This window comes from Sinohyriopsis cumingii, chromosome 5 (assembly GCF_028554795.1).
Source record: "Sinohyriopsis cumingii isolate HCF-2022 chromosome 5, ASM2855479v2, whole genome shotgun sequence".
In the NCBI taxonomy this organism is placed as follows: Eukaryota; Metazoa; Mollusca; class Bivalvia; order Unionida; family Unionidae; genus Sinohyriopsis; species Sinohyriopsis cumingii.
The window spans coordinates 55321676-55338219 of NC_142965.1; the positions used below are offsets into that span (position 1 = coordinate 55321676).

Here is a 16544-nt window from a genome sequence, read left to right on the forward strand (position 1 = left end):
CAGATATATGGATTCTTTACTAATCTGTTGATCCTGATTCTTTTTTTATGATCTCCTTTAGTTTTACTGGTACCAGTACTTTTAATTCTCACAGTATCATTAAAAAACAATGTAATCTGCACCAGATTGAATTGTTTGAGAAGAAATTCATTTTTCTAACTAAAAAATCACTGAAGGTACTAGTTCTGACATTAAAGTCTCACGTTAAATAACATTTCAAGTAGCCATGATAGTAATTTAGGATGCAACTGTACTAATTTCACCGTGAATTTGATGGAGGAACATGGCTCCAAAATAAACACGTAAGTTTTAGAACCTGCTGATGACTATGAATCAAGTATATAATCCGAGTCCAACTGAATTGTTAGAAATTTTTTAATTACTTTGACAATATCATAATTAGCTGTCAGATATGGAATTTAGCCTATGGTCTTCCTGCCATCCCAACCAAGACCCCACCACAACCACGTGACCATGCCCAACGACATCACAGTAATAATTGCTACACAAAATAGATACGACATCTCTTTGAGTATTTTGATTTTAGTAGAGCCTTAACAGAGTGGAACAGTAAGAAAGAGTGACAGATATTTAAGTGTTATGGAGATAATTAACAATGGCTATTCCTCCAGCCACCACTTCCTCATTGGTGATCACGCACACACACAAAATGTCCTGAAATCCTGGCAGCATCCCTGCAGGGGAGATAACGTGACTGTTCAGTTTTATTGGTCTCAGGTTATCTCATGGTATTTCTGTTACTTGAACATTATCTTACAGTGTGTCCAGTCAGCATGGTCGAAAAAGGCTTACAACCATTGAGAGTTGTTGAAGGACTCGCATTACTACAGATATGAAATAATGAGAACCATACTATAAATCAGTGAAGATAAAATAGAGTATATATGTGTTTGACTGTCCCTGATTGGTTGATAATGAAAGTAAGATTTTAGTAAAAAGAATCTTTTGAGAGCTTGTCCTACTTGTAACTGAAACAAGTGTGGGACATTGTTTTTTGAACATAATTTCCATCCCTTTACAGACCTGAGTTTGCAAGACTCTTTACTGAAATCAGCAGCTGACTTTTTTGTGCAGTTTTGAAATCAACCATTTCAAATTTGTATTGGTCCAGAAAATGTTGCAGCTGTTATGGTTTTCTTTTCACAAAAGCTGTCGTCATAGATGTGTCTATACTGATACAAATTTGATCATGAGCACTCAAAATTTTAAGTTATTGAATTTTAATATCATGGTGTTTGCACAGGTTTACAGTGGAAACTGAATTAGTACAGTGAGTCCTGGTTTCTTGAGTTTTGTGCAGAAACATGGAGTCCAAACAGAATACATCAAAAAATGTAGAGGTTTTCAATCTTGGATTTAGCCTCCCCATTGCATTTCACATTGATATGCATATTCACAAACATTTAGTATAGTAGTAGGAAAAGTTATTGACAAATTCAGATACCTATCATAAATAGGCCAAACAGTATGTGGGGGGACAAGATCAGAAGAACAGGCTGGAATGGAGAAATATAATAAAAACAATAATGAGTAGAAGTGTGCCTCTTTTTTATGTGTGCAACATTATTTTCTCAGCTTCAGTAAGAAATTACATCAAAGGGGAGACAATAAAGGGTGTACAGTCAACTAAACCAATGTGAATTTTGCTACTTAAAAGATGTATCAAATGAATTTTAACCTTCTGATTATATCTGTTCTGGCCTGTTTCTTTCCATTCTGGTGATTATGTCCAAAAGGACAAAAGATTTATTATAATGAATGAATACAAATAAATTATAATGAATGAATACAAATAAAAATATGCAGTAGATTATATGATCTGTAAGTATTCAAGTAGATTACCTCAAGCCAGCTGTCATTTAAATTGCTTCTGTCCCCAACCCAATATTGAAATCGCTTCTACTGCCCACTAACCCATAGCCAGAAATTATGTTTAAAAAATATGCTTCTGTAGGGGGGCAGTGTTTTTAGATTAAAACATATCTGACGGTGGATCATAATTTTTTTTAATATCTTGTGGTTTGGTTAAATTTGAAAGTGACTTCCCCCGGGGGATATATGTTTTACTGGAACAGCCCTAATCATAAAGTTCTACATTTTTTTTCTTCATTTCCATGTCATATTATCCAGTAGCAAGAAAGACAAATGTGTTCTTGACCAATGACTAGGGCATTCCATTGGGTTCTGACTTAGTCCATTCCAGTTGTTGACTTCAGTTTGGCTGTCTCATCGACCAATAACTTATTCCAAGTGCATCTTGTATTAATTTTGAAATGTCATCAGAAGGATAAAATAATGATTAAAGCACACTAGTCAGGTCTGTTTCATAATAATATGAGTGAAATGCTAATTTAGCTGTGAATTTTCTAGTTTTTCAATTCTAGCATAATGAAACACCATTTTCAGAATTTTTATTAGAAAATCGTCCACTATTTGAAGCCAGGTTCCTGTGGTATCATGTGCATTAAGCAATTGTTGGTTTGTTTATAATGCCATGTAGTGTTGTTTTGTGTGCTGTAATAGTTCATTAGCATCATTTGCATTCACTCCATAATTTGTCCTGTTTTGGAATTGATTTTAAATGATTAAAAATTGGTTACCATATATACACACTCATAAGTTGAGTCTAACTGCAAACTGCACAGACCCAGATCTGCTGGTGCACAATGGACTCACAAATCTTCGCAGTAATCAGTAGAACAAGCAACTTAGACTCTGGTCTGTAGATGCATTATACAACAGCAGATCAGGTTCTGCATTGTTTACAATTGGACTTGACTTGCAAGCGAATTCATATGGTATTTATTGTTAGAATGAGACAAATATATACACCAATTTTGGAACCATTAAGTTCTCATTGTACTGGCAGTGGGACTCATTCTTGGCAAGTGTCCTCATTGTGAGCCAGAAGTTCTAATATGAATTCTCAATTTAGAAACCTTACGTCCAGGGAAAATCTTGGACTTTGTTTGGTAATGCAGTTTATATAACTAATTTTGACCATGTATTTTTAAGATTTTTAATTTACCTTTATCTTTTATTTTCAATATCTCTTAACAGTTTAACATCTGTTCTTTATATCTTTTGTCTTGTAGTAGTTTATATTCCTGAGGTGGTTTTGGAATTCATTATACAGTCCTACCCACTTATATCGACATCACTGATGTCGACAAGCCGCCTATTTCGATAAAAAAAGCAAAGTCCCGGTCCCTTGGTCTACAATTATTACCAAAATTGTCGTGCTTATGTCGACGTTGAAATAAAAAATAAATGTACATGTCGACAGAAGCCCTTGGTCCCAGCTTGAACAAATCCTTTGTTTTTTAATCATTTATGTCAACAAGCTGCCAGTTCTGACCCATACTTTGTTCAACAATTAGTTGATCTTGCCACCAGGCTTTAATTTTCCCACCTAATCATTTATATCGGCAAGCGGCCAGATCCAGCCTGTAGTTTATTCAACAATTAGTTGATCTTGCTGCCAGGCTTTAATGTCGCAGTCGGATTAAAAAAACAGGCTTTTGTTTGGTCCTTGATAAATTAAATTAAATTTTATTGTAATTTTATGCATTGATTATACTGTAGATAATAATCTCAATTACATGTATATGTATTTGTAATTAAAATCTTTTACTGCTACAGGTATTTGTATTTTGAGAGAATTCATAACTTGTTATCTCCTGGATGTATTTTAAATGTTGACCACTTGAGCTGACATTGTTACAATATTGTATTGTAAGAATCATTTTCTTTTAATACCCCATTAACATGTGTCAATGTATACAATATTATGCCTTCATTAATCATATCAGCCGCATATCTCTTGTTCGCTTTTATGTACTTTTCACGATGACTTCTGTAACTAAATACATGTACTGTTTAAACTAACTTGTTGACAGGTTTTTATTTCCCTGTGAATAACCCTATCCCCTTTGTAGCCTCAATAAGATGGGAACAGACTGACCAAAATCTAGACCAGTTTAAGTACATGTACTTGAAGCATGTAAATAACAACTATGCAGCCATGTGCTAATGCCGACATTGAATATCATAGTGAATGTTTTTCATATCAGGATGTGACTGATGCAATTTTTTTTGTGGATTTTGTTACACAAAGATAACCAAAATGTAATTTGTCAATATACAAGTGTATTTCACACTGGTTTTGTCTTCATGTACTCAAAATTTCCATTGTTTGTTTTCTCAGAGTGTAATTGCTACTCAGTGACAACAGGTCACCCCTTACTGATGAATTTAACTTGTATGGTTTTTCAGACACCCCCCCCCCCCCAACACTTATCTCAACATCTGCCTATGTCGACAATATTTCCTCGGGCCTGAATATGTCGACATAAATGAGTAGGACTGTATATAGTCGGTATTGTGGTAATGTGCTTTTGAACCCTAGACATGCATATCATTGATATCATCATCTTTTACCATGGTATGCAAATGGCACTGTCTTGCAGATAAGTTTACAATTAGACATGATATGGATGGGTCATGGCAAGATATTTCCAGCTAGTTGCTCAGGATGTATAATAAACAGGCACCAGTAAAGGTTTGCTACTTTACAAGATTTTCATATAAAATATCCATCAAATTCTTTTTTTATTTGCTTTTTTTTCAGTTTTTACAAAGTATCATTTGCTTACAAATATAGTTTTAAATTCTCTTTGTCAGTCCAGGAAAGATTTATATTAAATGACATAAACCAATATAAAATGCTTACCCCCCCCCCAACAGCACTTTACAAAAAATTGATATAAGAGCTTGTGTTTCAAACTGATTTTGTTCTGATAATGGTGAGTTAGTCAGGGGAATCACTTCTGATGTGGGTTTTGTCAACAAAGTCAGAAATAAGGGGTGGGGAGGAATGAATGTATAGTTAAAATCACATGCGTTTATGTTGGGATGTGGGGTTCGAGTCCATTACCTGTTGAAAAGTTTGAATTTGCTGTCACATGATACCAATGAAAACTGTGTTGACTTGTGCTGTCTTCATGACTCTGGCTTTCTCCAGGTTACTGTAACAGCAAAATGTTTCTTGTCATTGTTTTAGAATAAGTATATTGAGAATTATGCGTCCTTTCATTTTTATAGAGACATGTGCAACTTTCATTTAATACTTTTGAAAGGTATTTTTGTTGGTATTGGGTAAGTACTGGACTTCTGATATCATGAACATGTATGCTTTGAGATTTGGGTAGTCATGTGACTAGCAATGCAAATGTCATAGACATATATTCTCTGAGATTTGGGTAGTCATGTGACTTGCAATGCAAATATCATAGACATGTATGCTTTGAGATTTGGGTAGTCATGTGACTAGCAGTGCTGATGTTATGAACATGTATGCTTTGTGATTTGGGTAGTCATGTGACTAGCAATGCAAATGTAATAAACATGTATGCTTTGAGATTTGGGTAGTCATGTGACTAGCAATGCTGATGTCATGGACATGTATGCTTTGAGATTTGGGTAGTCATATGACTAGCAATGCTGATGTCATGGACATGTATGCTTTGAGATTTGGGTAGTCATGTGACTAGCAATGCAGATGTCATGGATATATATGCTTAGATTTGAGTAGTCATGTGACTAGCAATGCAAATGTCATGTACCTGGTTAATATGTCAGCACTGTAGTTTTGTCTCATCTGTCAACATTGAAAGAGAATTTTTTTTTACACTTGCAAATATCAAAGAAGATAATCATTTTTCTACCTATTTCATGCAAGTAGGGTCATTTGGGTGTGCTAGGCCCATTAGTAAGCAGCTACTTTATGCTGCCACTGTGCAACTTTTTGATATGCAATGGGCTCTGGCCCCACACCTCAGCATGTCAAAATGTCTAAAATAAAGGTGGGAAGGGTCAAAGGAAATTGGGACTAACCTCCTCTTAACGGTCTTACTCGCATTGAATCAGCATACAAAGGAGAGAACTTGACCAGGATATCCAATGGTATTTGTGTTCACTGGACATTGTTGTACAGTATATTGGGTTAAAATGGTCAAGTAAAGTGTTCAACATTTTGGAGTTCATGAAATATATTGCATTTACTATGAAAATATGGAATCCAAGCAATATGCATCTTGAAATTTAGAGGTTTCCAATCTTTGAATTCAGTCTCCAGTTCCATTTCACATTGGTATACACATTCTCAGGTTGACCGACAATTTGCATAGTGCTTAATTAAGCCTGTGACATGTTCAGATATGTATCTAAAAAACGATACACTGTATGGAACAGACCAGAATGGAGATAATTACTGGAATGGACTTATTGGGAATAATTGGTGCAATATGTAAATGAAAATTAAAGATACCATTATACAAAGATGAGCCGTAAAATTTGTATACGGTTATGCAGTGGATTGTATGATACATAAAAATTCACTATAGTTTACCTCCAGTCTCCTGTCATTTAAATTGCTTCTGTCTCCAATCCAAAATTATAATCACTTCTACCATCCACTAACCCAGCAGCGATTTTCAATTAAAACACATCATACAGAGGGTGATATACATTTTAAATTGCTTCTGTTGTGGGTTTGTTGATGGTGTATATGAACAGCCCACAATGCCTCATATCTAAATGAAGAGAAATGATTGGAACACAAGCTCAGTAATAAAACATGAGGTAAAAACGACATTTTTTTTACTTAGAACAGAGTTGCATTTTTTGGGGGGCAAAGAACAATAGTTGCATTGTTTAAGGAAAACAAGAAGGTAAAGGAAATTGAAAAAATGGTTATGACCATGTTTACTTTCTTTTTCAGGATTCCATTAACTTCAAATCTGCCTTTGAAATGGACACTGGACATAAAGGTAGCTGACCAGCATATGAAGGTGAAAGTTGCAAAGACGCCTGGAAAATATGAAGTAAGCCAAAAGAAGAAAACTAATAATTTAGTTTGGAGACTTTTTAATTAAAATTGATTACTCCTTATTCATTAAGTTTATGTAGGTCGATGAACTATCCTACAATCTCCTGTTAAAACAGATGAACTATCTTACAATCTCCTGTTGAAACAGATGAACTATCCTACAGTCTTCTCTTAAAACTGATGAACTATCCTACAATCTCCTGTTAAAACTGATGAACTATCCTACAATCTCCTGTTAAAACTGATGAACTATCCTACAATATCCTGTTAAAACAGATGAACTATCCTACAATCTCCTGTTAAAACTGATGAGCTATCCTACAATCTCCAGTTAAAACTGATGAACTATCCTACAATCTCCTGTTAAAACTGATGAACTATCCTACAATCTTCTGTTAAAACTGATGAATTATCCTACAATCTCCTGTTAAAACAGATGAACTATCCTACAATCTCCTGTTAAAACTGATGAACTATCCTACAATCTCCTGTTAAAACTGATGAACTATCCTACAATCTCCTGTTAAAACAGATGAACTATCCTACAATCTTCTGTTAAAACTGATGAACTATCCTACAATCTCCTGTTAAAACTGATGAACTATCCTACAATCTCCTGTTAAAACTGATGAACTATCCTACAATCTCCCGTTAAAACTGATGAACTATCCTATAGTCTCCTGTTAAAACTGGAACTTAATAGTAGTAAGACAAAAAAAGGCAAATATTTATGTGTATATATATATATATATATATATATATATATATATATATATATATATATATATATATATTTATGAGTAAGACAGCTTTGGACTCCATCCATTATGCATATTATCAAATATTATAACTGAATATTACCTTGGACACAATTATATTTATGTATAGTTGAACATTCCTACTGCAGTCAGATTCATTTAGTCAACCTTCAGTCACACCTTGGACATTATATTTGTGTCTAGTCAAATATTGCTGACAAAGTCTACACATGAAGACATGTAAAGCTGTAATTTTCATATACTTACATATTTTGTAACTTTTAAATGTGTGATGTTAAAATATGTTAGATTTTTATGTTAAATTGTGTTAAAATTTTATGTTAGTTTTTCTTCAAGTTTTGCAGGGTAGAAACTGGGGTGACTGGGGATATTGGGGGGGGGGGCATACACATACATGCAAACCTCCTAGACAAGAGGGTGTTTCTCCTTAATTGAGGGGTGTCTTATGTCCCTCACTGAAATTTCCTGCATATACAAAATTATTATTGAAAAATGAATTTTTTTTTTGGTCACATTTTGGATCCAGTGTTGTATATTTATGGTAGTACTATCCTGTGATCACTGTGACTGTGAATTGGCTTAAGCATGGCAACAAAATTTAGTTGCTAATTTCAAGCAGCATGAAACAGTTAACATCCCCTTGATTCTGTCTGCAGGGTCAGATGGATATAGTGCTTGAAGTTTGTTCAGATGGATTATGCTGTGTGTGAGCAATTGTAATTCCTTAAAGATTAAAGATATTGATTGTTTATGGTTGGGTTACTAAAGAACTCAATCAACATTTACTTCGATTCTCTCTGCTTATATTTGTTGTAAAGCTGATTTTAAAATATGTTACATTGGCAAGAATGACATTAGATGCCATGCAGAAAGTCTACTCATAAAAGCACATTAACCACAACAACAAATATGCCATCACTGAAATCCATGTTCATGGAATCACCATCAAATGTGGTGAAAGTACACAGGCCAAGTGTTACAACTCGATGGTCTTAAACTAAACTAAGTAAGAAAAATCTGACAAGTTTTGTAGAATTCAACAAATAATTTCACTTGAATACAAAGAGAACATTTAAAGAAGAACTTAAGAGTATTATGAAGTAAATCTCAAACAGTCCTAAAAGTATACAAGTCCAAAAGTATAGAGTATTCTGAATTAATTCTATTGATGTTCGGAATGAATTCAAATTTAGAGACTGATGATGTACAAATAGACTAGAATAGTGTTGATATGCCAACAGTCTTAATGTTTCACAAAGATAGTATCCAAAATGTGTTTGAATGAACTCAGATTGATTCCAGAATGGTGATTTAGTCCAAAAAGTATTATTGAGCATTTTGTCAATGAATAATTTCAATAACTCCTCTAAAATAATAACTGAAACACAACTAAAATTGAATCCTCCAAAGGCTGATGTTATGATAGGAATGAGTAATTCTTTTAGTTTCTCCTTTATATAAACAGCAAAGACAAAATAACAGAACCAGGATGACGGTAATTTTCCAAACAAATTCATAAATAGGATTCCTTCTAGAAACTTCAAAGGTCAGAGGTCACATAAACATGTTTACCTCCAAGTAATACTGATCTTAACATAAAATCTAGACAATAGTGTAATATGTTGTTTATGAAAAAAAAAGAATTTAGTCAGGTAGGCCCAACTTCTACCCTCATCTATGGACAGAGGTAAATCACTATACAGATTAAATATGCATAACATTAGACAGTATTTGCCAGCTTTATATCTAAATATAATCTTCCATTTCTGGATGTGGATCATTTTTCAGATTAGTCATAAGTAATGTTCCTTGACTCAGAAATTGCACTAAATTTTTCTTGCAAATGCAAAAGGACAAAAACTACTTACATAGTGACTATTTCATTGTTCATAAGAAATCATAATCTTAATATAATTAAAAAAAAAAAGAATTAGAAGAATAGTAATAATATTAATTTATTACTATGTATGCTCACTTATACGTTGACTCAACTATAACTTGACCCCCCCCTTCCTTGTTTTTTAGAGCTATAAAAAGCCAATTTCTCTTCAGTCATTGTGAGGTTTGCAGGTTAGATCCATCAGAAGGGGTGACTTGCTGTCAGTGAGTCATTATTGCACTTTGGAAAAATAAAATAACCCAACTGGATTGTTGGATGGAAAGATGGACAATACATTTATATTATTTGACAGCTTGTTTAAATTAAATCCATTAAAATCCATAACTGCTTGACTTTTTTTAATCCATTTATGTGAAAATTATAGGTCACGTACCAGTATATAAATAATTAGAATGATTCAAATCGTGATATTCAGTCATCTATTCATTGTAAGTATCATCCAACTCTGGTTCACTGTTTTATTTGGGTATAGACATAGCTTGGGCTCTGTAAGTAACACATTGATTAAACAGTGTGGAATTTATTAAAGGCTGCAACTGAGCACATCATTTGTGCAGCAAGATCACGTGGAGTTCAGTAACGACCCTGAATCACTTGGCACTGAGGAAGTATTGAACTTCTGGCCCGATAAAAGGGTTGTTATGTACTGATTTACACTTGATGTCACACCATCTGTAGAACTGAAATGACTGACAGTTGAATTCACACCTTTTGTATAGTTGCTTTGATTTACAGTTGAAGTTGTACTATCTGTTGAACTGCATTAATTTATAGGTGAAGTCACACCATCTGTAGAAATTTATTGATTTACAGCTAAGTTGAAATCACACCATCTGTAGAAACGTACTGATTTTTACAATTACATCTTTTACAGTTAGTCACACTATCTGTTGACAGTTAAGTCACATCATCTGTAGAATTGTACAGATTTACAATTGAAGTCACACCATCTGTAGAAATGCACTGATTTACAGTTGATATCACACATTTGTAGAAATGCACAATTAAATTCAGATTAATGATTTTTGTATGCCCCTTTCTTGTTCTTTGAATTACCCTTCCCACTGTAGCAACTTGTTTGATATCAGAACATTAACTGTCTGACCATACTGACCACAGCTTTATGAGAATAATAATGCATAGATAAATGCACATGTGTCTAAGACATACATATATATACACCGCTCTGGTGGCCTAGTGGTTACAGCGTCCGCCTTGGATGCGGGAGGCCGTGGGTTCGATCCCCGGTCGAGTCATACCAAAGACTTACAAAAATGGTACTAACAGCTGCCTTGCTTGGTGCTCAGCATTAAAAGGTTAGTGCTAGGACTGGTCGGCCTGGTGTCAGGATAATGTGACTGGTTGGGACATCATGCTACATGTCTGTGGCATGATGCCACAGTGCTAGACATCACTATAAACTGACACACTGCAGACATTGTAGCAATATGACTTAAAAGCTATGTTAAAAATCTAAATTGCACACACACACATATGCACACACATACATACATGCATACATACATACGTACATACATTAAATACAGATAAGTGAATAGTCATTCATTAACTTATTTATGGTTAATTAAGTACATATAGGTAGTTAGTCATTCATTGACTTATTTAAGGCTATTTAGGTACAGATAGGTAGTTATTCATTGACTTAATTTTGGTTAATTAGGTACAGATGGGTAGATGATCATGACTTATTTATAGCTAGCTAGGTACACAATAGGTAGTTACTCATTCATTGACTTATTTATTGTTAATTAGGTACATATGGGTAGTCATTCTTTGGCTTATTTATAGCTAGTAAGGTACACAATAGGTAGTTACTCATTCATTGACTTATTTATTGTTAATTAGGTACATATGGGTAGTCATTCTTTGGCTTATTTATAGCTAGCTAGGTACACAATAGGTAGTTACTCATTCATTGACTTATTTATTGTTAATTAGGTACATATGGGTAGTCATTCTTTGGCTTATTTATAGCTAGTAAGGTACAAAATAGGTGGTTAGTCATTCATTGACTTATTTTTGGTAATTGGGTACAGAAAGGTAGATAGTCATTCTTTGACTTACTTATAGCTAGTTAGGTACAAAATAGGTAGTTAGTCATTTAATTTACTTATTTATGGTTAAAGGGAAAAGCTTGTATACAGCATCACACTTTGTGTAAATTTTTAAGTTTTATTAAAAGTGGAAAGCTTTCAGTATGTTGTGTTACTACTTGCACCACTTATGTTTCAGGTTGATGTAAATGGGACAAAGCTGACCATCAGTGATGGACTTAATTTCTCTTCACCTCTTGTAGAGGCCAATGTAAATGGGGAATCCAGATTGTTTCAGGTATTTTCTTCACAACATCCAGGACTAAACACAATTGGTTTTTAAATTTGACTGTTTTTCAATTTACTACTTAGCATGTGATATCAGCAGTTACAGTTACTAGCATCATGGCATAAGAACTATATCACCCACACTGTGGCATAACACCATGTCACAATGAGTTAGTAGGGGTATTATTGGTAGTGTTAATAATAATAATTAATAATAATAATAATAATAATAATAATATTTAGAACAACAAAAAATTAAAGATGTTGACAACAACATCAGTTTAAACAACAAAAATAACTGCTGCTAAATTAAAAGATAGTATATAGAGTAAGATGTTTAGGTATCAAATATAGCAGGTTAGAGGACATCAAATATAGCAGGTTAGAGAACATGAAATATCGCAAGTTAGATGAAATATAGCAAGTTAGAGAACATGAAATATAGCAGGTTCGAGAACATCAAATATAGCAGGTTAGAGAACATCAAATATAGCAGGTTAGAGAACATCAGATATAGCAGGTTAGAGAACATGAAATATAGCAGGTTAGAGAACATCAAATTAGCAAGTTAGAGAACATGAAATATAGCAAGTTAGAGAACATGAAATATAGCAGGTTCGAGAACATGAAATATAGCAGGTTCAAGAACATCAAATATAGCAGGTTCAAGAACATCAAATATAGCAGGTTAGAGAACATGAAATATAGCAGGTTAGAGAACATCAAATATAGCAAGTTAGAGAACATGAAATATAGCAGGTTAGAGAACATCAAATTAGCAAGTTAGAGAATATGAAATATAGCAAGTTAGAGAATATGAAATATAGCAAGTTAGAGAACATGAAATATAGCAGGTTAGAGAATATGAAATAAAGCAAGTTAGAGAACATTAAATATAGCAAGTTAGAGAACATGAAATATAGCAGGTTAGAGAATATGAAATATAGCAAGTTAGAGAACATGAAATATAGCAAGTTAAAGAACATGAAATATAGCAGGTTAGAGAATATGAAATATAGCAAGTTAGAGAATATGAAATATAGCAGGAAAGAGAATATGAATATAGCAGGTTAGAGAATATGAAATATAGCAAGTTAGAGAATGTGCATATAGCAAGTTAGTGAACATAGTTTTCCTCATCTTTTTCAGCTGACTAAGAGATTAGGTGGTGGTCTTTACAAGCTGAGATACTTTGGAACAGTGGTAAGTTTATCCTAGATCAGAATTTTGATATATAGTTGGTCTCGTGTTGGTTATCTTTATCACTTATGCAGTGACTTTATTTGGCCAGTAGAGATCATAAGTCCTTTGAAAGGACTTTATTTGTGTATTACAGTGATGTCACATTTATTTATGGGGTAACAATTATTATTTATTTTGGGTTTGCTACAAAATCAGTTAAAACAATGGTCCATCTTAGAAAATCCATTTTATGCCCTTGGCCATTAGAAGCATATCTGTAGAAATGTAAAATGTTGACAAAAATTAACTGTCTTGTGGGCCACTGCAAGATGTCTGACACATAGGTAGGGCCCTGAGTGGCTGAGTGGTCTAAAGCGCTCTCTGTTATGGAACACTGCCATCTCACCTCTGTCTGCGCTTGTTTGAGTCTCGGATTCAGCCAATGTGGGTATGTGAGAAAGCTTGCCAGTAGCTTCTCTCATGGGTCGGTGGTTCTTTCCCAGGTTTTCCAGGGTTCTTCCTCCACCATTAATACTGGCCGCCATATATAGCCTATCGTGTGCTGAAAATGGCGTTCAACTCCACAACAACAACAACAACAATGACACATAGGTATCACTTTTCTGGCAATGGCAGGACCAAGATTCTGCATTAAAGTTTTTGCAAGATTTGGGGTGGATGGGGTGAATGTACTGCACAGCTTGCAGGGTAGACACTGTTCTTCAGAATATTGTTTTATGTCATACCCACCTTGCCACAAGCTTGACATAGAAACAGGGTGGAGGGATGCCATACATCGCACAGGTTGCAGTGTAAAGACTGCTACAAAACCTTGTTTTGTCTATCCCACCTTGCCACCAGCTTGACATAGATGCAGTGGTGGGGTGGGGATGTATATTGCACAGGTTGTAGGTTAGATGCTGTGCTTTTGTCCAGCCCACCTTGGCACCAGCTTGACATTGATACAGGGAAGGGGTAGGGGCATACATTGCACATCCTGCAGGGTAGACACTTTGCATAGGCCACTTAGGTGCCAGTTTGACAAAGTGATCATTTTGGTGTCTGTATCCATATACATCTGGCTACATAGTTGTGTTACTTGGTATTTGTATACATCTTGATGTGTACAGTTGGCTACATAATCATGGTACTTGGTATGTGTATACATCTTTATGTGTACAGTTGGCTACATATTCACATTACTTGTTATGTGTGTACATCTTGATGTGTACAGTTGACTACATAGTCACGTTACTTGGTATGTAGATACATTTTTATGTGTACAGTTGGCTACATAATCATGTTATTTGGTATGTGGATACATATTTATGTGTACATTTGGCTACATAATCATGTTATTTGGTATGTGGATACATATTTATGTGTACAGTTGGCTACATAGTCATGTTATTTGGTATGTGGATACATATTTATGTGTACAGTTGGCTACATAATGTTATTTGGTATGTGGATACATATTTATGTGTACAGTTGGCAACACAGTCATGTTATTTGGTATGTGGATACATATTTATGTGTACAGTTGGCTACATAATCATGTTATTTCGTATGTGGATACATATTTATGTGTACATTTGGCTACATAATCATGTTATTTGGTATGTAAATACGTCTCCATGTGTTTAAGACCAGTTTATTAAAAACTCTGTATCGGGTCTGGAATGTAGGTTGTGGTCTGCTTCTTGTTTTTGAAAATCATTATGAAAATTGATATACACAAAAGTAAGTACATTCACAGCATGCTATAAAACTGGTCTTAGAAAGACCACTGTTTTGGAAGACCACCTAGCATGAAAGACAAAATGTTTTGTGCACAGGTCATTGTTTTATGTAACATGTTGACTTTGACTTACAATAAGAAAGATCCTGTATCAGACCACATTTTGTTGAGTTTTCATGACAGGCATCAGTATATATGCAGATTAACTGTACGCAATGAAGAGCATTGAATTGACAGAAATAATGATATTTATTGACAGCATCATACCTTCATAACATGTTATTCCATGTGAAATTATGTAAAAAGTAACTATTTATTCAAAATACTGTCAATCATGGCATGACTTCATCCTGAAATTTGTATACTTGTAATCATTTTGGCATATCACCAGTAACTGACTGGGGAGATTACATGATATATGTTTTCCAATTTTTTTTCCATTAAATTTCTTATGATGTTTATGACATTGTATGATTATATTTTTACTTGTTTCTGCTGCCTCAGCACAAACCACTCCTGTCCACTGTAGAATATTTTTCAACATAGTTGCAAGGTAGCACACTTTGTAGATGATGTTTTAGCTGGGGGAAAAAACTGCTGATCTTGGGGGTAGTCTTTCCCATAGATACGATGTATTTGGTTCCACAGATATCATATTGTTAATGTAGCTCCTGATTTTACAAAAACAGAAAAAGGCTTTCTGATGTTGATTACACTGTAAATGAATGTTCCCCACCATGTGGTTGTATGTGAGCCAGAATATAGAATAGACAGTGTATTTATCCCAATCATATAGTTATATATGAGCCAGAATATAGCATAGACAGTGTATTTATCCCAATCATATAGTTGTATATGAGCCAGAATATAGCATAGACAGTGTATTTATCCCAATCATATAGTTATATATGAGCCAGAATATAGCATAGACAGTGTATTTATCCCAATCATATAGTTGTATATGAGCCAGAATATAGCATAGACAGTGTATTTATCCCAATCATATAGTTGTATATGAGCCAGAATATAGCATAGACAGTGTATTTATCCCAATCATATAGTTATATATATGAGTCAGAATATAGCATAGACACCGTATTTTTCCTTATCATATTGTTGAATATGAACCAGAACATAGCATAGTGTATTATCTCCATCATGTGGGGGTATATGAGCCGGAATAAAGCATAGTGTATGTATCCCCATCATGTGGGGATATATGAGCCAGAATGTAGCATAGTGTGTTTATCACCATCATGTGGGGGTGTTATGTTACGTGTTTAGGCTCAAATAAACAGTAACACAAGAAAAAGTGAAAACAACAAGCTTTCAAAAACATAATAATTTATTTCCCTGGAAAAATTCTGTAGAAATGAAAAAATATGAACTTATGGTTTTAAGAATCAGATCCAAAAATAATCCAAGAATAATCCATGAATAAAATTTTAGAAGTCCTAATATTGAAATGTGATAATGATTCTAAGTTCGAGTCCCGACGAAGAATCCAAGATGGAAGGCTATGACGTATGTTGTAACCTGTACTGTGTTAAGTCTACAGTTCCTTGTAGAAACACAATAATTAATCCTCCGGTTTTGGAAATCCAGATAAAAATTTTCAGAAATGTCCTTGTTCAAAAATTCTATATGAATACAATAATATTTCCAGAGAAATTAATTAATCTTTTAGAGT

The 16544-nt window shown here is 34.1% G+C and overlaps 1 protein-coding gene across 1 annotated transcript in view; it reads left to right on the forward strand.

Annotated features, from left to right (window-relative positions):
- The window catches only part of LOC149799210 (propionyl-CoA carboxylase alpha chain, mitochondrial-like), a 107931-nt gene that overhangs the window by 78437 nt on the left and 12950 nt on the right, over positions 1-16544 (forward strand). The window contains exons 18-20 of the mRNA XM_089958479.1: positions 6803-6905; positions 11843-11941; positions 13081-13134. Coding sequence (XP_089814605.1) covers positions 6803-6905; positions 11843-11941; positions 13081-13134 — 256 coding nt within the window. The remainder of the gene's footprint in view (positions 1-6802; positions 6906-11842; positions 11942-13080; positions 13135-16544) is intronic.